The sequence below is a fragment of the Theropithecus gelada genome, chromosome 7a (assembly GCF_003255815.1).
Source record: "Theropithecus gelada isolate Dixy chromosome 7a, Tgel_1.0, whole genome shotgun sequence".
In the NCBI taxonomy this organism is placed as follows: domain Eukaryota; kingdom Metazoa; phylum Chordata; class Mammalia; order Primates; family Cercopithecidae; genus Theropithecus; species Theropithecus gelada.
The window spans coordinates 39,389,795-39,411,166 of NC_037674.1; the positions used below are offsets into that span (position 1 = coordinate 39,389,795).

At 48.4% G+C, this 21,372-nt stretch overlaps 1 protein-coding gene across 1 annotated transcript in view; it reads right to left on the minus strand.

Annotated features, from left to right (window-relative positions):
• DAPK2 (death associated protein kinase 2) overlaps nt 1-21,041 on the minus strand; it is a 128,723-nt gene extending 107,682 nt beyond the window's left edge. Inside the window, exons 1-2 of the mRNA XM_025390397.1 lie at nt 20,988-21,041; nt 14,843-14,940 (exon numbers count right to left, since the gene is read on the minus strand). Coding sequence (XP_025246182.1) covers nt 14,843-14,934 — 92 coding nt within the window. The 5' untranslated portion in view covers nt 14,935-14,940; nt 20,988-21,041. The remainder of the gene's footprint in view (nt 1-14,842; nt 14,941-20,987) is intronic.
• Between the last annotated feature and the right edge of the window lie 331 nt (nt 21,042-21,372).

Here is a 21,372-nt window from a genome sequence, read left to right on the forward strand (position 1 = left end):
CAGCCCTGAGTAGCCAAGTTCAACTAGTGGGGTCTGCCCCCAGGGTGCTAAATAAAACTCACCCCAAGGAGAGGAGGATATTTCATCACCCTTCAGGCCCTGTGGCCAGGTCACCAGGGGCATTTCAGGATTCAAGATCAGGGTCCTAAGGCCTCAGGGTTAGAAGCTACCAGCAAGGAGGTGGAAGTGAGCAGGGAGGCAGTGCCAGCCCTGGAAATGGATTAGACACAGGACAACTGGACCCTCAGCAGGCTCCCCAGTAAACCACCAAGACCACCAGACACCTTCCCTGTTCTCTGGAGGGGATCCCAGGGTCACAGACAGAAAGAAAATTCTAGGCAACTTGGTACTTCAAAGAGAGCACTGGACCAGGAGTCAGAAGTCATAGGTTTAAATCCCAGCTCAGACACTTACCAAAGTAAGTTAGTTCAATCTCTAAGATTCAGCTTCCTCATCTGTAAAAGGGGGAAAATACCGATAATCCCATAGGACTGCAAGAGGATGAAGCCAGGTAACATACCTCAGAGCTTAGTGCAGGGCAGGGCCAGGTATAGAGGAGACACTCGATCCCCAGTATCCAGAGCTCCCTTCCCTTCTTCCTACCCCAGCCACACTCCGAAGAGGGCAGGATTGACCTAGGTGGACAGTGCTTTTGGGCTTCCCAGGGCCCTGAGTCCCTGGAGGGATGTCAGGGCGAGGAGCAGGTGGCCTCTGCTCACCGCTGCATCCTCCTTTCCCAACACTGCACCTTCACCTTGATCTGCACCCCATTCCATCATAAGTTACTTTTACGGTTTTGCTGCTTCAATGGTAGACCCTACTGGAGTAGATCAGAAGTAGCCCACCTTTTCTGCAAAGGACCAGATGGTAAATATTTGAGGTATTGCAAGCCAAGAAGCAAAATGTAGGATATTTTGTAGGCACCTGTATAACAAAGGAGAAAAGGGAATTTCCACAAGTTTTAAAGTTTTTAATTCATTAATTAATGAAATTCAAAATATAATAATAATTGAGTTTTATTTTGTTTTTATAATACAGGTATTCCAATGAGAAGAATGGAAATATGGACATTGTGGGGGATGGATAACATTTTGCTTAATTGGGGTCTAAAGTTAGCATTCTCTATCATCAAATCTATTGGAAACGTTCCTCTGTAAAAGCCAATCTTAGCTCCAGGGCCACTCACACACAGGGCGCTGGCCTGATTTTGGCTGTGGGGCTATAGTTTTCTGTGTCCCACATTCAACAATGTAGGAGCCCTTGCAGGTGAAAGTTCCTGGTTCTAGACCCTGTGGATGGCTGACTGGGGGTGAGGGGAAATCTCGAGAAGAGAGGCTGGGGGCTGAGCCATCCACTCTGTGGAAGGCTCTGGAAGCTGCCGGGTCTCACACAATCTCCCACCTTCCCTACCAGAGCCCTGGGGTGCTTTGCTACACCTGAGGTGATAGGGTACCTCTTTTTTTTTAATTAAGTTCTTTTTTTGAGACAGTCTCTCACTCTGTTGCCCAGGCTGGAGTGCAGTGGCATGAACTCCATTCACTACAACATCTGCCTTCTGGGCTCAAGTGATCCTCCCACCTCAGCCCCCCAGGTAGCTGGGACTACAGGCGCATGCCACCACACCAGGCTAATTTTTGTATTTTTCGTAGAGTCAGGGTTTCACCACGTTGGCCAGGCTGGTCTCAAACTCCTGGGCTCAAGCTATCTGCCCACCTCCACCTCCCAAAGTGCTGGGATTACAGGAGTGAGCCACCACACCCGGCCTGATAGGGTACCTCTTAAGCCTCACTTTGGTTTCCCTAACAAGGTGGAGGACAGAAGCTCTCCCTTTTGCCCTCTCAAAAGCACTCCCCATCCCAAGCACCCACTTCTCCCAATGGTACTCTCTCAGAAAACTTCCTAAGAAAATCCTGTGAGCCAGCTTCTAAAAGCAGAGACAAAGGAGCAGAGCCCCTGGCAGGAGTGCTAGGCCCCTTAAAGACATGTATACTCTACTTCTCAGCGAAGGAAGGTGACACCATCAGTCTATAGGGAAGACCTCTGCCTTTAGTCCTGACTGGCCTGGGTTGGGTAGAGCCTCTGAGCCTCCTTTTTATCACTTACAAAATGGGAACTATTATGTTTGCCTTACCTATCTTGTGTTGCTACTGGAACGTCAAAATATCCATTAAAATATAATGGTGACTTACATAGTGGCTCATTACATTACTGCCTGTAATCCCAGCACTTTGGGAGGCCAAGGAAAGCAGATCACTTGAGCCCAGGAGTTCAAGACCAGCCTGGGCAACATGACAAAACCCTGTCTCTATAAAAAGTAGAAAACATGAGGCCAGGTGCGGTGGCTCATGCCTGTAATCTCAGCACTTTGGGAGGCCAAGGCACGTGGGTCATCTGAGGTCAGGAGTTCCAGACCAGCCTGGCCAACATGGTGAAACCCTGTCTCTACTAAAAATACAAAAAACTAACCAGGCATGGTGGTGCGTGCCTGTAATCTTACCTACTTGGGAGGCTGAGACAGGAGAATCACTTGAACCTGGGAGGTGGAGGTTGCAGTGAGCTGAGATTGTGCCACTGCACTCCAGCCCGGGCAACAGAGTAAGACTCTGTCTCAAAACAAAACAAAACAAAACAAATAAAACAAAAACTCCAAAAATTAGCCAGGTGTGGTGGCACATGCCTGCAGTCCCAGCTACTCAAGAGGTTGAGGTGGGAGGATCGCCTGAACCCAAGGAGGTCGGAGGCTGCACTGAGCTGTGATCATACCACTGCCCTCCAGCCTGGGTGACAGAGCAAGATCCTGTCTCAAAAAAAAAAAAAAGATAAGATAAAAATGAAATGCAAACACCATGAAGAAAAGTAAAGTGCAGGAGAGAATATGGTTTGAAATTAAGGAGAAAGTACAGAAAACTTGAACTACTTTAAATTTCCCCACAGTGAAAATGTTAATATATCTTTACAAGATTTATAAGCTATCAAAAATACATAAAAACAATAAAAGAGTATTGGCAAAGCCACAAGGAAATAAGTACATGCTGATGACACTGTAAAGTGATTCACTATTTCCAGTTTAAACCATTAAGCATATAAGTCATAACCTTTGACCTGGCATGCAACCTCTGGGAATACACCCAACAAAAATAATGCAGAGAGGAAATTAAACAAATATGTTCGTCGAAACACCAATATTTTTAGCAGTGGGAAACAATAGAGGAAAGTGACCTAAATTGGGCATACCTGGATAGAATATTATGAAGTTAACAGAAGTACATAAACTGTATCTATCTATCTATCTATTTATTTGTTTATATTTTTTGAGATGGAATCTCACTGTGTTGCCCAGGCTGGAGTACAGAGGTGCTATCTCAGCTCACTGCAACCTCCACTTCTGGGGTTCAAGTGATTCTCCGGCCTCAGCCTCCTGGGTAGCTGGGACCACAGGCATGCGCCACCATACCTGGCTAATTTTTGTATTTTTAGTAGAGATGGGGTTTCGCCATGTTGGCCATACTTGTCTTGAACTTCTGACCTCAAGTGATCTGCCCACCTTAGCCTCCCAAAGTGCTGGGATTACAGGCATGAACCACTGCACCCGACCCTATTTATTTTTTAATAGTGCAGTAGTCTTTAAAAATGTTAGTGTCATGAAAGTCATAGAAAGGCTGTTCCCAGTTAAAGGAGACTGGAGACATATAACAACAAGATGCAACACATGATCCTGCCCTGGATCTTTCACTGTAGGGAGAAAAACAGCTATAAAGAACACTAATAAGAAAATTGACAAAATTAGAGCAAGAGAGATAGCTTAGGTAAAAATATTTTATCGGTATTAAATGCCTGAATTTATAACTGTATAGTGGTTATGAAAGAGAACATCCGTGTACTTAACACTTCACTAGGAAATCCATAATGAAGTATTAAGGGGTGAAGAGGCATAATGTCTGCAACCTATTCTCAAATGGTTCAGAAACTAGTATGGATGGATATGTAGGTAGGCAGGTAGACAGACAGACAGACAGACAGATAACCCACAGACAAAAAGAAGGAAGGAGGAAAGGAGGCAGGTAGAGAAGGGGAGAGAGAGAGAGAGAAATGACAAAATGTTAAAAACTGGTACATATAGGTCAAGGGTATACGGGAGTTTTGTTATTCTTACAACTTTTTTTTATCACATTTCAAATTATTTCCAAACAAAAATATTTTTAAGTATATAAACTCTGGATTTGTGGAAAGGTACATATTTAAAAACAACATGGAGTCAAAAAACAACAATCTAACACAAAATGTACACACTGGCAATAAATAAGTAGAAAAGCAAGGCTATCCAGAAGATACAGGCACACTGGTGGTTTCCATTTCCCCCACAGAAGTACTGCCCCCCGCCCCCAGCTCTTCCAGTTTCCATAATGCAGACAGAGCTCAATGAGACCTACCCTTAGGGCAAGCGATTTGCACTGTGTGCTGAGCTTCTAACTCAAGCTGTGCAATGCAGCCACTTTGTTTGAGTGGCTTTGTGTTTTGTTTTCCTAACAATGGGTGATGAAAGCGCCTCCCTCTCTCATCCACAGCCTCTGTCACCCAGGGCCCCTTGTAGTCGTCAGTCCTGGCAGCCCCATCCCTTCAGCCTCTCCACGTGCCCTCTTGCCCAAGCCTGGGCCTCTGTTCCTTGGTTGTGGCAGAGCCCTCACCCTTGAGGTAGTTACCGGCCTCTCTCCTGGATTAGACCCTGCCCCACCCAGGGTGATAGCTTCCTCCTCTGCTCTCCTGGAACGTGTTTTTGGGTTCCACTATTAGCACATGGTCTAGTACATCTCATTTCATTTGCTTAGCAGGAGAGTACTCCTGTGCCCCAACTGAGCCTTAGCTCTTCTGGGGCAAGGCCTGAACCCTAAGTCTCCTCCCCAACACACAGTGGGTGCCCAAGAATATTTATTGTTGACTGTGATAGTGACCTACATACAGTACAGACGTGCACGTACTCATGAGCTCCTTCACACACACACATCCACACACACCCACTAACCTTTTGGAAACCACCAGCTTGTCTAGGGTGCTGCTGTGGTGGAGGAGGCTTCCTTGCTATTAACCAAGTTCATCTAGCTCTCAGTCTACAACCTGAGTAACAAGAGGTCACTTGTACCGTTTTGCATTCGGCCAGCTCACAGTTCCCTATTCCCCTCAGGAGGACCAGTGTAGGGAGCCCCTCTCTGACACCCCTCTTTCTAAAGTCTGCTGTATGGCTGGGTGCAATGGCTCACACCTGTAATCCCAGCACTTTGGGAGGCCGAGGCAGGCAGATCACTTGAGGTCAGGAGTTGGAAACCAGCCTGGCCAACATGGTGGAACCAGGTCTCTATTAAAAATACAAACATTAGCTGTACTTGGCAGGTGCCTATAGCCCCAGCTACTGGGGAGGCTGAGGCAGGAGAATTGCTTGAACCCAGGAGGCAGAGGTTGCAGTGAGCTGAGATGATGCCACTGCACTCTAGCCTGGGCAACAGAGCAAAACTCTATCTCCAAAAACAAAAACCAAAACCAAAAACCAAAGTCTGTTGTGGTGTTGACAGGACCAAGGATGATGTAAATACGATACCCTTGCACCTAGATGTTGACGGGGCTGCTGCTCCCCTCACCTGCCTCTCCTGTTTGTGGCCACTCTCCAACCCTGAACTGGGCCATAGTCCTGTGGCTGCAAGTCTCATGGGTTTAAGAACCTCATCAAGGTGGCAGGATGGAATCCCACCAAGGGAATTTGGTGGCCTGGTGTGGTCCTCACTGCTGCCCTATGCAGAAAATGGATATATCTGCCCTGCCTCCCTTCCTTGCCTTCCAGCCCCTTTTACTGACAAACTCTTTGACCCCCCCACCCCTACTCACCCTCAACCACCCTGAGCCCTGGGCCTTTACTATAATAGATGACCTCTGAAGAATCTCCTGCATTGATTTTTATTAAATTATAGAATTAGGCTGAGGTGAGATCGCCTGAGGCCAGGAGGTCAAGATCAGCCTGGGCAATATAGTAAGATACCCATCTCTACAAAAAATTTTAAAATTATCAAAGTCTAGGGCACATGCCTATAGCCCTAGCTACTCAGGAATCGGAGGTGGGAGGATTGCCCCACCTCAAGCGATCTTCTCGCCTCAGCCTAATTCTATAATTTAATAAAAATTCACCTCTGTGTGACACAGAAAATCTCAAAGAATATCGGAAATAAAAGCCAGAAACTTCCTCTGGGCAAAGCCCTGTTCACTACCCTGGCCTGGGATTTTTGTGCCTCTCCGATCACAAACATGTCCACTTGGTGTCTCCTTGATGAGGTAGGTTTGTATTTCTTGAACCAGTTACCTAAAATTTTGGAGACTGAGTTTTCTTCTTCTATAAAATGGGAATAACAACTACTTCACAGGGTGTTATAAGAATGAAACACAATAATGTATGTCCAGTAAACAGAAGTAATTTCTGTGTTTCGTTTCCCACGTTGTGTTTGCGGAATCCTGGACATTCACGAATTCCAGGGTTTATGGGGGCTGTGAGCTTGCTTGGCTGAGGTTTTCTGCCTTAGATTTAAATTTAACTCAAGGCAGATCCCAGATGTTCTATAGTTAACTTATGGGTGTCTGTGGGTGTTAAGCACTTATCAAGTATAAAAGGCCTGGGCTGGACACCACAGCAGAGAAGATGGATGGATAAAAGCTGATGTACACAGGAGCCCAGCCTGGAAACCTTCAGTCCAACAGGGAGGATGACCAGGAAAACCCTATGTGTAACATGAGGTATGATCAGAGACGTGGTCCAGAATAAGAGGTAATTAAATCTGACAGAAGGGAGTGGGATGGATGGGACGGGGCATGGCTGCTTTTGTCAGAGTGACCGTGTTTGATCTGGACCTTGAAGAAAAAGTATAATTTTTCTAAGAATGAGGAAACAGCAAGAGCAAAGATAAGTCACATATGTTTTGGGGGCCTCTGGCCTCTGTCTGAGTGCTGCAGTGATAGTCCAAACAGGAGAACAGCTCTGAACCTGCTTTCAAAGAATTGATAAACAACTGCCAGATAAGTCTCATCTCATCACTGGCTCTTATACAGCCATTACTGCTACTCGGCCCAGCCTCTCCAATCTGTCCCCGCTTAGCACTTGGGGGAATGTGACAAATGCATGTGACACAGTAGCTGCTAAGGGCAGGAGGTCTGTGGGTTTGAGAAATACCCCTGCAAAGATCAGTAGGCAAGATTCAGAAATAAAAATAGCCAGGTGTGGTAGCTCACGCCTATAATCCCAGTACTTTGAGAGGCCAAAATAGGAGGACTGCTTGAGCCCAGGAGTTCAAGACCAGCCTGGGTAACATGGTAAAACCCTGTCCCTACAAAAAATTTTAAAATTAGGTGGGTGTGGTGGCTCATGCCTGTAACCCCAGCACTTTGGGAGGCTGAGGTGGGCAGATCACCTGAGGTCAGGAGTTTGAGACCAATCTGGCAACATGGTGAAACCCCATCTCTACTAAAAATAAAAAAATTAGACAGGCATGGTTGTGCACACCTGTAATCCCAGCTAGTTGGGAGGCTGAGGCATGAGAATTGCTTGAACCCAGGAGGTGGAGGTTGCAGTGAGCCAAGATGGCACCACTGCATTCCAGCCTAGAAACAGAGCAAGACTCTGTCTCAAAAAAAAAAAAAAAATATTTAAATTAGCTAGTCATGGTGGCACATGCCTGTAGTCCCAGTTGCTTGGAAGGCTGAGGTGGGAGGATTGCTTGAGCCCAGGAGGTCAAGGCTGCAATGAGCCATGATTGAACCACTGCACTCCAGCCTGAGTAACAGAGAGACCCCGGGCAGGGGGAGGGGAGGGGAAGGGAAATGGGGACGGAAGGATGGAAGGATGGAAGGATGGAAGGAAGGAAGGAAGGAAGGAAGGAGGAAGGAGGAAGGAAGGAAGGAAGGAAGGAAGGAAGGAAGGAAGGAAGGAAGGAAAATAGCTGCTGGGTTAACTCCTGACCTGGTGATCCACCCGCTTCAGCCTCCCAAAGTGCTGGGATTACAGGTGTGAGCCACAGCACCCAGCCTTAAATTTATTAATTTAAAAAAACCATTCATCCAAAATAAGTCTCACAGATCTACCTGCACTGCTATAAAAAGATATTCAACAGATTTCATTAAGTGAGAAAAGCAAGTTGTTGACCATTATGGTCATATGGTCCCCTCTGTCCACACACACACTTGCTTCACTTAGAAAGGTTCTGAATGGCAATAGAAGAAAATTACCATCAAAGTCTACCTGTGAGGTATGAGACTCGGTAAGAGGGCAGAGGGAGTCTACTTTTTACTTTATACTCTTCATAATTTTATGACATTCACCTTGAATAACTTTTTTTTTTTTTTTTTTTGAGACGGTGTCTGACTCTGTCCCTCAGGCTGGAATGCAGTGGCGCTATCTTGGCTCACTGCAACATCCGCCTCCCGGGTTCAAGCAATTCTCCTGCCTCAGCCTCCCGAGTAGCTGGGATTAAGGTGCATGCCACCACGCCTGGCTAATTTTTGTATTTTTAGTAGAGACAGGGTTTCACCATGTTGTCCAGGCTGGTCTCAAACTCCTGAGCTCAGGCGATCCGCCCGCCTCGGCCTCCCAAAGTGCTGGGATTACAGGTGTGAGCCACCACCCCCGTCTCACCTTGAATAACTTCTATAATAAACAAACATCTTTTTAATTTAAAAGGAATCATAAAAGCCCCCTTGCTTCAGGGTTAGTCTTAGAAGCTCTTTTGCCAAGGGCTGAGATGAATAAATCTAACACCTATGTTTGTTGTTTTCTATAGTGCCCAGTGTGGCTAGACTGGGGTATTGAACCCAGCCTGGGAAAATTTGAACTTCACACATTTCCTAGAGGATGTTGTTTCTTTCCCCAAAGAGGTTGTCCTGACTAAGCTGAATGTGTGGTGGCTGATCTTAACCACAGATGATCCCACTGGGAGACTCCAGTCTGGCTACCCCCTGCCCCCATCAACATGACTGCCTCAGGGAATCCTTTGTCCGCGTTCAGGAAGGCTGAGGCTTTAGTGCAGAGGCTCCTTCCCCCACCCAAGTCTCTCATCCGCACCCAAGGAGACTGCAGGTTGGGTGGCTGGCAGGGTGTCTTGCATACATGAGCCTCTTCTAAGTGGTAGCAATTATATGGTTGCTGTCTTCTTCAGGGCAGAGGTGGTATGTGGGGTAATGGTAAGGTAAGATCCTTAAGAGAAGTGGGGGCTATGGATAAAGGTTGGATGTAGATTTAAATCAGTTCTTATCTCTTTCTTTGTTTATTTGTTTAAACCAGCACAGTAGTCAAGAAGGTTCTGCCTTTGAGTTCTACTTCCTCCAATTCTTGTTTACGACCTTAGACAAATAACCTCCCCTCTCTGGGCCTCACTTTCCTCATCTATAAAATGGTAGATTTGGATTAAATTTTTGTTGAAATCCAGCTCAACAGAAACATGTTATGATTTTATGTTAATATAATGTAAGTAAAGAAAATCTGGCCCGGTGCAATGGCTCACTCCTGTAATCCCAGCACTTTGGGAGGCCGAGGCAGGCAGATCACCTAAGGTCAGGAGTTTGAGATGAACCTGGCCAACAAGGTGAAACCCCGTCTCTACTAAAAGTACAAAAATTAGCCAGGCATGGTGGTGGGTGCCTGTAATCCCAGCTACTCAGAAGGCTGAGGCAGGAGAATCGCTTGAACCCGGGAGGCGGAGGTTGCAGTGAAGTGAGATCGTGTGACTGCATTCCAGCCTGGGTGACAGAGTGAGGCTCCATCTCACAAAAACAAACAAACAAACAAACAAACAAACAAACAAATCCATCTAAGTAAAGGAAAATAATCAAAGGATAGGAAACAAGGAATCACTCTTCATTATATGCTGCTAACGTTAAATTACTTTATATCATCGTGCATGCAGTAGTTGTCTATGCAGAAGTTCATAAACCATCACTGGGCCTACCTCCCAGCACCCTCCCTCTGAGAAACATCACTCCTTCCCAAAGGCTCATTCTCCTAACTTTGACCGTGCTACACTACCCTCAAGTACAAACAGAAAAGACTTCCTTCCTTTATATTCTCTCCCACTGCTCAGAAGCATTCCACTTAAAGGAAGAAATGACTTTGTGTCTTGTGGGTCCTTAAGATGTGGTGGCCAGAGTTCTGGGCTAGGAGTCAGACCACCAGACCCCACCCTGGTTCTATCACCAGTTCACCACTTCTCCTCTCTGGCCTTAGCCTCATCTATATAATGAGGAGTTGGATGAGTTTCTCTTTATGAGCCCTGCTCTAATGTTTCCCTGCTCTGCTCTACTGATTGCTACCAAGGCTGGGAGATGCCAACGTCTGCAAGCCAACATTTCTCCAAACACTCCCAGAAACAGCAGACAACCTCCAGCATCCCAAGCAGGCTGGTGCCAAAAGTGTGAGCACAGCCAACTGCCTGCACTCAGAGCTGGAAGCTAGAAATCAGGCAAATACGCAGGGCCAGGGAGGGTCCCAGCAGAGTGCAGGATGCTCCTGCCAGGGTATCCTGTTTCCATCCAAAGCTTTTCCTACAGGGATGCTCTTACTCATAGGATAAGGATAGACAAAGCCTCTAAAGGAATCAGAAACATGTGAACCAGGCCAGGGCAGGAAGTAGAGTTAAAGGTTATTTATTTTTCGGGGGATGCCGAGGCCGGTGGATCACAAGGTCAAGAGATCAAGACCTTCCTGGCCAGTATGGTGAAACCCCATCTCTACTAAAAATACAAAAATTATCTGGGCATGGTGGCACGCATCTGTAGTCCCAGCTACTCAGGAGGCTGAAGCAGGAGAATAGCTTGAACCCTGGAGGCAGAGGTTGCAGGAGGATAGGAAATAAGGAATCACTCTTCATTATCTGCTGCTTATGTTAAATTACTTTATATCATCCTGCATGCAGTAGTTGTCTATGCTGAAGTTCACGAAACCATCACTGGGCCTACCTACTAGCACCCTATATACTATTTTAGTTAAGGTCTAATAAACAGGAAAATGCCCATATGCATGTATGTCTTCATATAAATACTCATAAAATGAACACATCTGTGAAACAGACACCCAGATCAAGAAACAGAATACAGCACCCTTTTGTGAATCCCTTTTGTGCCCCCTTCCAGTCACTAGTCCCTGAAGGATAACCACCATTCAGACTTCTGGCACCATTGATTCCTTTTGCCCATTTTGAACTTTCACAAATGGAAAAAAGCAGCACAGACCCTTCTGAGTTTGCCTTCCTTTGCTCAACATTACATGTCTGAGCTTTATCCATTGTTACATGTAACAAATTGTTGTACATTTTCATTTTTGCATAGTTAGGACTTAATGAAGAGCTAAAATCAATGAGAGGGCCCTGAGTCTACACTAGGGTGCTCACTGACAGCCAAGTAAGGAGGTTTACATTGAGCTCCCCAGACATCAGGATGATCCCCCTGCTCTTCTTCCTGCAGAGTCCCACACCTTCCTCCTAGAAGGCTGCAGAGGCAGAAGATGGGGCCTTGACACTCCAAACCTACTTCAAAGGCTCGATCTGGTCACTGTTGAAAGCCAGAAGCTCTTGTTCATGAACACTTACCCCATGCCTAGCTCTAAGAGGGATTCCCGACTCGGCATCTCATTTCATCTCCATGACCATGAGCTAGGTGATGGTACTCTTTCTGTCTCACAGCTAAAAAAGCTGAGGCTCAGAGAGGGCAGATTGTCCTAATGTTGCACAGCTAGGACAGGGACCCAAACCCCAACCCATGTGACCGCAAAGGCCAAACCTCTCCACCACTCTGTGTTGGCAGGGAATTCACCAACTGGATCTGGTCCCCATGCCACCAGCCTCATGTAACACTGCTTGCCCCTGGCCCACTTTCCAAGGCCATACCAGCCTCCTGCCAGCTCCCCAGGTCCCAGGCACTTTCCCACTTCAGGGCTCATCCATGCTGCTGACTTGGCTTGTGCATTTACCCCTCAGTTCTCAAATGAGCAGTCACTTCCTCAGAGCAATCTTCTCTAACCACCCAGTTGGAACTACATCCCCCATCATTCCCTTGCAGGGCATCCTTTTCTCTCTTTTCTTAGCCCTTAACACACCTTATGGTGATTTATCCCTTAGCATCCACTTGTCTAGTGCCTTTCTCCACGAGCCTGGGGAGCATAAACTGCCAGAGGACAGGACTGTGTCTGTTTTGTTTTCCACTGCTCGGACGGTGCGTGGCACACAGTAGGTCCCCAAGAATATGTTAAGTGAAGACCAGGAGGGCAGGAGAGAAGAATAGGACTGTCCCTTCAGAAGCTGAGTGGTCATCCAAAGGCAGCTAGTTCTAGCCTGTTCTGTGGCCCCAGGCAAGACCCTTCCCCTCTCTGAGCCTCTATTTCTTCAACTGTCAAGTGAGAGGCCTGAAAGACAGGACCTCTAAAGGCCTTCTAGGTCATCTGACCTCTAGACCACAAATCCTAGGACATCTGGCCACTCCAAAGGGGCCTCCAAAGGCCGCTGGCCCCTAGTCCCTGGGCCTCGTCTGCTGCTTACTCACCTTTTGCCCCATTAGCACTTTAGAAGAATAGGGGAGGTGAGAATCACCCCAAGACATCCCAGACTATGAGACGCATGGGATCTCCACACCCTGTTGCAGGTAGAGGACCAGAAAACATGAGGTCTCTTCTGGGTCTAATAGCACATGTCCTTGATATATGGAGTCAGGGAGAGACAAGACTAAGAAGGAATCGTAAATGCAATCCCCAGGAAGCTGCTTCTACTTCCTTCTTCAGAGTCCCACTCCCCACAACTTCTCAGTTTCTCTGCCCACCCAGACTCTAGTCCAATCCAAGAGTGCCCTTGTTAGCATGTGTGCAGCTGACTCGCTGCCAGGGTGGAGCTCCAGGAGGGCAGAGACTGTCTGATCTTGCTCATCTTGGTACCCACAGTACTCAGCACAGACCCCTACACGCAGGGCATGGCCAAGTGAGGGCACTGAATCGAGCACCATTGGCAGGGCTGGCCATGGTTTGTTGCTGAGAATGCCACCTTTCTGCTGGTGCCACCAAGGGCAGGAGAAGAACCTGAGGCAAAGAGAACCTGGCTTCCCACAAGGCAGGCTCCAGTGACCAACCCCAGCCTCTAGTCCTATGTTCTCTTCCTACCCCTTCACCAGGCCCGAGACTGGGAGAAGTCATCCCCCTCTGGGTTCTCTGCAGTTATTTGCTCCCCCACGCACCATCCTGCCAGCCAGGATGAACTCCCTGATCTTGAAGCACCTGCTGTCTCTCATTCTCTTTGGAGTGAAGCTCTTCTGACTTTGAAGCCCTGTTTTATCTTTGAAAGTTAAAAAAAAAGGCAAGACAATTAGTCCTGACCTAGGAGTTCTATAAAGCGAAAAGAACTCGTGTTTTGCCTGTTGGATACAGTAGACACTTGCGAAAGGAAACTAAATCTTGGGGGCCCCACGTCCCTAAGCTAAGAGAAAAGTCAAGCTGGGAACTGCTTAGGGCAAACTTGCCTCCTGTTCTATTCAAAGTCACCCCTCTGCTAACTGAGATAAATGCATATCTGATTGCCTCCTTTAGAAAGGCTGACCAGAAACTCAAACGAATGCAACCATCTGTCTCTTATCTACCTATGACCTGGAAGCCCCCTCCCCATTAGAGTCTTCCCTTTAGAGTTGGAGTTGTCCTGCCCTTCCAGACCAAACCAATGTTCATCTTGCATATGTGATTGATGTCTCATGTCTCCCTAGAAGGTATAAAACCAAACTGTGCTGTGAAAACCTTGGGCACAGGTCGTCAGGACCTCCTGAGGCTGTCATGGGCGTGCGTCCTCAACCTTGACGAAATAAACTTTCTAAATGAACTGAGACCCGTCTCAGGTTTTCCAGGTCTACACACTCTAAATTCCCATGTTTTCATGCTGCACTGTGTGTGAAGAGGTGAGGTTAGGTGCTCTGATGAGCATGTGTGAGTGTACAAATGCCAAGCTCATGGGAGAGGGCATAACAGGTGTGCAGGTACAAAATGGACTAGTCAGAACCTTGGCTATGTCACTCACTGGCTCAGCAACTTTGGGCAACTTGCCCAAATGCTCACCACAGTTTCCTCATCTGGAAAATGAGAGTAAAAATAATGCCTATTTCATGCACTGTTGTGAGACTCAAACTTCAGGACTGGTGTTTTGTAATCACTACACTACCACTTAAATCTTAGCAGCTGGTAGAAATGGAAGGCAAGAAAAGAGCTTCAGAAAACCTTAATTTCTATCCCAATAGTAACTATAGTACTATCAGATCTGATTTTCACCCTGGCTGTGTTCTGGGCTCAGCAAACCTGAAAATGCACCAAGTAACAAAGATCCCAGGAAAACTTCATGACAGGGCCCATGTGGCTGGTTACTCAACATAAATCCATTCTCAGGAGGATTACCTCACCTCCCATCCAGGTTCGGAGCTTAAAACAAAACCCTGGGAACCATGGAGAATCCCAAGTGAGACTCAGAAGAAAACCAACAAGTCAGGTCTCTATCCAGAGCCTGGGGGAACTTCATGAAAAAAGTAACAGATCAAACAAGAATCATGAAGGTTTTCCCTGCCAGCTAGATGATGCTGAAAACACAGAACTCAACAATTCTCATCCCTTTTACTGGCAAGTCATTATTTTCAGAGCAATGACTATGTGCAAAGTCACCCAGGCAGGTGAATAATCCTCAGGTTCATTTTTAAAGCTTCCCACTGGTCCTGTGGCCCTGCCTTCCAACACCAACTGACAATTGTGCTAGAAGCAGCATGACTTTGGCTCCCTCAGCATCCCCCGACCTCTTACACAGTCTCCTACCTCCCCAGCTCCTCTCCGATGTCATAAAAGTCCTCCACCTTCTGCTGCTTGAATGGCTCCATGTTTGGGCTCCTCATTGAGGTCTCGAACATACAACCCTGAAATGAGAAGAAACCTGTGGTTAGGACAGCCATCCAAATTAGCACAAGCCTAAGAGTCTAAGGCCTAAACATAATTGGCTGCAAGGGAGCTAATAATTTAGTAATAATCCACAGCCTTGGCTCCTCAAGAACTGCCCTGCTCAAGCCTTTTCTCACTTGCAGCTGATGATGTATGGTTCTTATTTAATTTACATGAATTCAAATTTGTTAAGGAGACAGGAAAGGAGAGCTCCTCAGGTCTTCAGATTTGTTTGAAGAAGTTCAGAAAAACATCCATGGTGAACTTCAGCTATTTGTTTTCATTAAATTCAAAACTACTGCAAAAAGAGGCAGCTATTGTACAGTTTAAAAAAAAAATGGCCAGGCGTGGTGCTCACACCTGTAATCCCAGCACCTTGGGAGGCCGAGGTGGGTGGAGCACTTGAGGTCGGGTGGAGCACTTGAGGTCAGGAGTTCGAGACCAGCCTGGCCAACATGGTGACACTCCATCTCTACCAAAAATACAAAAATTAGTCGGGTATGGTGGCACGCACCTGTAATCCCAGCTACTCGGGAGGAGGCTGAGGCATGAGAATCACTTGAACCCGGGAGGCAGAGGTTGCAGTGAGCCGAGATCGTGCCACTGCACTCCAGCCTGGGCAACAGAAAAAATAAAAAAGCACTAGCTTTAAAGTCAGAAGTCCTAGATACAAGTTCCAGTCTTGCTTGGGTAAGCCACCTAAGCTGCCAAAGACTTAGCTTCTTCATCTGTAAAATGGGGCTAATACTGTAAAATCAACTTCAAGTCATGAAATTATTTTGTAAACTAGAAAATGCTGTTAAAAGGTGAGATCACTATCATGATCTCAGCTCCCTCAGGGGTTGTACCACCCAACTGCGTGTCTGAACTAATCTGTAAACTCTCTCACTCATCACCCCCGAAAGAAAGATGGGCAGGAGGAGCGAGGCAAATTCCAAGAGGTGCCAGGAGTCAGGAGCCTGAGGTGCTAGTTCCAACTCTGCCTGCAACTAGCCCTGTGATCTCCTCTCTTGTCAGAAGGGCCTCAGTGTCCTCATCTGTAAAATCGAGCCAACTCTGCCTGCCCCAGGCATCTCATTGAAAGCCAGAGGCCAACTCTGAGCCATGGGGAGCACTTACCACTCCACCAGAAAAGACTGTCTGCATCCTCTCCTGGGATCTCTGCCCCAAGGGGCTTACCCATTCCTGGGACAGCCACGTGCCACTCTGGACAACACCCCAAGAGCAGGGCCCAGGGCACAGTCTGCAAATCGCAAGAATAAAACCAGCTGCCTGTGGATGTGTCTTCCAAGGGTCTTCAGCAAAGGCCTCTCGGAGCTCATTTTGGTTAGCACTGGCAGCTTTTCTGCTGACCGCCAATCAGATCCCAACCACATGTGAGCTCCATGAACCCCAAAAGACTCTTTTCACCAGGCTAGGTGGAGGAACCATTCCATAAGGGCACATCTCATCAACGCCAAGTGGCTGGAGCTGTCCTAACTCTCAGAGGGTATATAAATTTCACCCTCTTTCCACCACTTTAGCCCCCTGCAAACCAGAGCTTCATTACCAAGATGCCATCTGCCTCTCTCCCTTCCACCGAGGCACACAGAACCCAAAGACCCTCAGGAGGAGCTGGCCTGGCTCACAGGGCTTACTCTCGGGGTCACCTGCCTGTGGGTGCCCAGGCTCCCTCATGCATCCTCCATGCTTGGCCAGGACCGGGGTAAGCATGAAAAGAGCAGGCTCCAGGAGCCCCAGTTCCAGACTAGCGTGAGTGTATATTAGCCTTGTGATCCACAGCAGGTGGGCACCCTCTGGGACTCATCCCCTCACCTGTAAACAGAGTGATACTATCTATATCACATACTTCACACATCCATGTGGGGATGAGAATATAAACTACTGTACAAATAAGAAAGATGATTATTGCTGTGATTTAACCCACGCCAGGGAGCCCTCTAGTAAGTTTGGCTTGACCATAATCAGAAGTTTGGCGCCCCCTCACCCCCAACATCCTGGCAAATCTCCCGAGATTGGCCCAGGGAGTAAAGGGAGTACTATCTACCATCTTATTTTTGCTGAAAAAACAATTTTTCCTTCCAAATAAACAATTTGGGTCAGGTCCTGTGGGGTGGGGTTACCAATTTCACACAGCTAGATGGAAGCAGGAAACTCCAAAAAAATTCTGTTGGCAGAAACCCTGAGAGTGGTCCCAGGAACAGCTAAGATCTCCCATTTGGTGAGAGGCCAGCTCCATTTGCTGAGAGCAGGATTCAAAGAAGCTCCAGTTCCCAGGAAAATGGTGAGCCTCTGCCTTGGGTTCTACATCTTGGGTGGCCAGGAGTAGGGGGGCAGGTGAGCCCCCTAGGGACAAACTAGGTCCACCAATTAGGCTTAGGTCATCTTTCTAGCCTTTGCCTCCTCCCTTACATATCCTATATTCCAGTCAAAGTTGACCTTTCCCATGCACTTAAAACTTTCATCCCTGCTATGTCTTGGCTAAAGTGGGGCCCTTGCCAGGGCAGGCCCAGCTGGAAAGCCCTGGAGAGTGGGCAAAACTGCCCACTTCCCAAAAGACCCAGCCAAATGCTACCATCTCTGAGTGGCTCCATGATCCTTGCCCTCCCAAAAACAGATGACAATTCTCTAACCTCTTCAAGTTCCCCAAGAGTGCTCTTCATACATTTTTAGGGCTCGAGTTGATCACATTCTGGCCATGTTTATGTCTAACCCAGAGAGTGAGAATAGATTCCATAGTCATCACACAGACCAGGGTTCAAATCCCAGCTCCGTCACTTACTGGCACATTGTGCTTAGCTGAGCACACGATACCTTTTCTGAGTTTCACATTCCTTCCATGGAAAGTGAATGTAAGACAATGTCTAGTGTTGGTGAGTATGTGCGGCAACTAGAGCTCTCAAACACTGCTGGGAGGGGTATACACTGGGACCACCACTTTGGAAAACTGTTTGGCAATTTCTCTGGACATATCTAAGAGAAATGAATGCAGATGTTTTCCCAAACGATCCACGTTAGAATGGTCACCACGTTAGAATTGTTATTACTAATTACAATTAGTAATAACTAAAAATTGGAAACCACCAAACGGTTATTAATAGAAGACTGGATAAACAAATTGAGGTACTATATACCCATACAATGGAATCATTATCCAGCAATGAGATTAACAAACTACTGCTACCTGCAACAACATGGACGAATCTCAGAAACATAATGTTAAATGGAAGTAGCCAGACACAAAAGACGCATACTGTGTGATCCCATTTAGGGAAAATTGATGCATGGTGCTAGACGTCAGAAGAGTGGTTATCCCCTCACTCAGGATAGTTGGAAGGGGAGCTTCTGAGGCTTCAGAGTGCCGGCAATGTTGTTTCCTGATCTGCGTGGTAGTTAGACGGATATACGGGATGTAGGTTTATTTTGTATGTGGTCAAAATTTTACATAATTGTAAAAAATGAAACTAATATGAAACAAATGAGATAATTCATGTGTAATTTTTTAAATGGTCCCTGGATAACGTGAATTCCTTCCCTCCTCTTGCCCCATAAGGGCAAGAATTGTGACATTCTCACCTCCGTCCCCTTGTAGTAGGCTAGTATACAGCAGGCACTATATAAGTGTTGGCTGATTTTAACTTAGCTCCCCAGCCTCCTTTCTCAAGGCCGCTGCTCAGATGCTCATCAGGTAAAACAACTGATAGCCACTTTAAGCACTTTTCTAACACCACTCCTAAGGAGAATTTGCATTTTACCAGTTTAGAAACAAACTAAAGGGGTGAAACTGAGGTGGAATTATTGTCACCAGCTATGACCCAGATAAGGACCCAGAGGCACAAGGACCTTTCCAGCCTTGAAAAGCTGAAATCACATGGCAGAAGGGAGGGACACAGTTACAACTTTTGGCCAGAGGCACAGGCTATCAGCTCCAGACGCTCCCAGGATGATACCCACTTTAATGCCCATATTTCTCCTGATGGAGTCCTTGGAATTCAAATTCCTGCCTACAACTCTAATACTAGGCAACACTTCAGGGGGCTACCACAGATTTCCTAGAACCCCACAGAAAGGGATCCCACAGATCATCTATTTAGGGATTTTTAGACCTGCTTCAGGATCACCAGGGTGAGAAGGGGAAGCCAGAGCAGTTCCATGTTATCCATATTACATGTTGGGGTTCTGGGTAAGAATTCACTGTGAAACAGAAGTTTGAAAACCACTGCTGTCTGGACTAACCCACTTGTTTTTACAAGAGGAAGCTGAGATCCAGACAGGGAAGAGACTCACTGAACATCACATGTGTGACCCATTCTACTCCTCTTCCCAGATTTTCTTCTGTTGATTGCCACCCCAACTCCTCCAAGATGGCACCAGGGTTGGCAAAGTCAATGGCTTCCTGAGAGACAAGCTAGGAGGAGGTGTCCAGGGCTGGAAGATCACCTCATAGGAAACTCTCAACACTCACGAAGTCCTCTCCCCCACTGGCCCAGCTCACTCTGCAAAGTGAACTCTCTCAGTTCCTCACCCCACCTCACCAAGTGCAAGTGAGTGAAACGGGACCACAGCAAGAGGGCAGGCAATGGTTGGGCCAAACACACACGATTGTCTCACTACACACACCCCCATTAGGAATCAGCATACTCAGGCTCTGGAGAGGCTGCCAACAGAAGGGATGGGGCGCTGGCATTACAGAGCTCCTCTCTACATTCCAGGCTTTGACCCATCATGGTCTCTGATGAGGAAGCTGGGGCCCACAGAAGGTCAGCCACCTGCCTGAGTTGACCCAAGAGAAACTTGGTCTCTCTGGCAAAGATCCAGCTCCCTTGGGAAGCCTACTTGTTCACCCCACAGCTAACAAATCAGGAGGCCTCAGGGAGGTGGGCAGGGTGGGTGCAGGTCTCATTCCTGCCAGCCAGGAACTTACCCCAGAGGAGCAGACCTCCAGCCACATCCACACACCCCTAACTCCTCTGCCCAAGTCTCCTCAGAAGCTGCTGAATCATCAGTGGTGCCACTTGAGGTGCTCAAAAAACATCTTGGGAGGTGAGTGGTTTGGGGAAGGACAGGGCTCTGAAGTTAGCTGTGAAGAGGCCAAGGCGCCAGGGCCTCTTAGGTCAACAGGACTCTCCCAGGAATACCTTCCACAGAGGCAGTTGAGAAACGCAGTGTCAGAAACCAGAGCAGCTGCCCTCCAGTGGATTCCAGTGTACAAGACGTCAGGCACTGTCCCTGCATCTGCCCCCGAGGCAGCCAGCTATGGTGCCCTCTCCTCCAGTGTGCACCCCTACCTTACCATTACCTGCACGGCTTCAACGAAGCTCACCTCTCTGGGCCTCGTTTTCTCTTTTGTAAAGTAACAATACCAGTTTCCACCATGCAGAGTTATAGTGAGGGTTAGCCAGACCTATGCAGGCCTTGGGACCTCCACAATGCCTGGCCCAGAGTCCTAGACAACTGTTAGCAACGCCCTTCCAAGCCCTTCCACCCCAACCTGCAGCACGCGTGCTGGCTGCCCCTCGCCCACCCTAGCTCTGCCCCAGGCCGGGGCGCCTGACGGCGGGCACCACAGCTTCATTCGTCCCCACAGGAGGCTCAGACATCTGAGCACCCTCCTCGCATCACCTCCTTGTGCCAGGCGGGAGCAGGACGTGAGAGAGTCGGCCCAAGCTGAAAAGACTTGGCCGGGAGCTGGGCGTGCTCTGCCCGTTCCAGGGGGCCTAACTCGACGGACGTTTGTGTCCCATCTCCCTGCTGGGTGCTTGGCTCTGCCCACCACCCCCATCCTGTCTCCCAGGTCAAAGTGCCAGGCTCCGGAGGGCGCCCCAGGGCAGCAGCGGGCAGCTCCAGCGCTCTGGTGGCGGCCACAATGCCCCGGGCCACGGCGTCAGGCACTGGGGCGTCGGGCCCGGGATCTGCGAGCGAGTGCCCGGATCTCTTGGCCCCGCCAGCCCCAGCCCCGGGCGCTGCTGCTGTCAGGCCGCGCGCCCCGTCCTGCCCGTCGAGCCCGCAGACAGGTGCTACTCACGGCGGGAGGCTGCGCTGCGGCGACCGCGGCGGGCACGGCGGGCACTGGGGACACGGCGGGGTGAGCTGGGCTCGGCCCTGCAGTCCTCTCCTCCCAGAGCGCCCGGCGCCCGCCCGCCGAGCAGCCGAGGAGCCGAGGGGGCGGAGCGGCCAGCCCCGTCCCAGGCGCCGGCTGGAGGCGCGCCCGACTGCGCGGGACGGGGCTCTGGGCGCCCCCTGCTGGAGCCCCCTCCGGACAACCCCGGGGCGAGAGCCCAGCTTCCCGGCCAGGTAGGGGACGCCCCAGGGCTCCCAGGCTCCCGGGAGAGCGGGGAGAGTCGGTAGCAAGACCCTCTGCGCGTCCCCACCGGCTCTGCCGCGCACATGCTACGTGGCCTTGGGCAAGT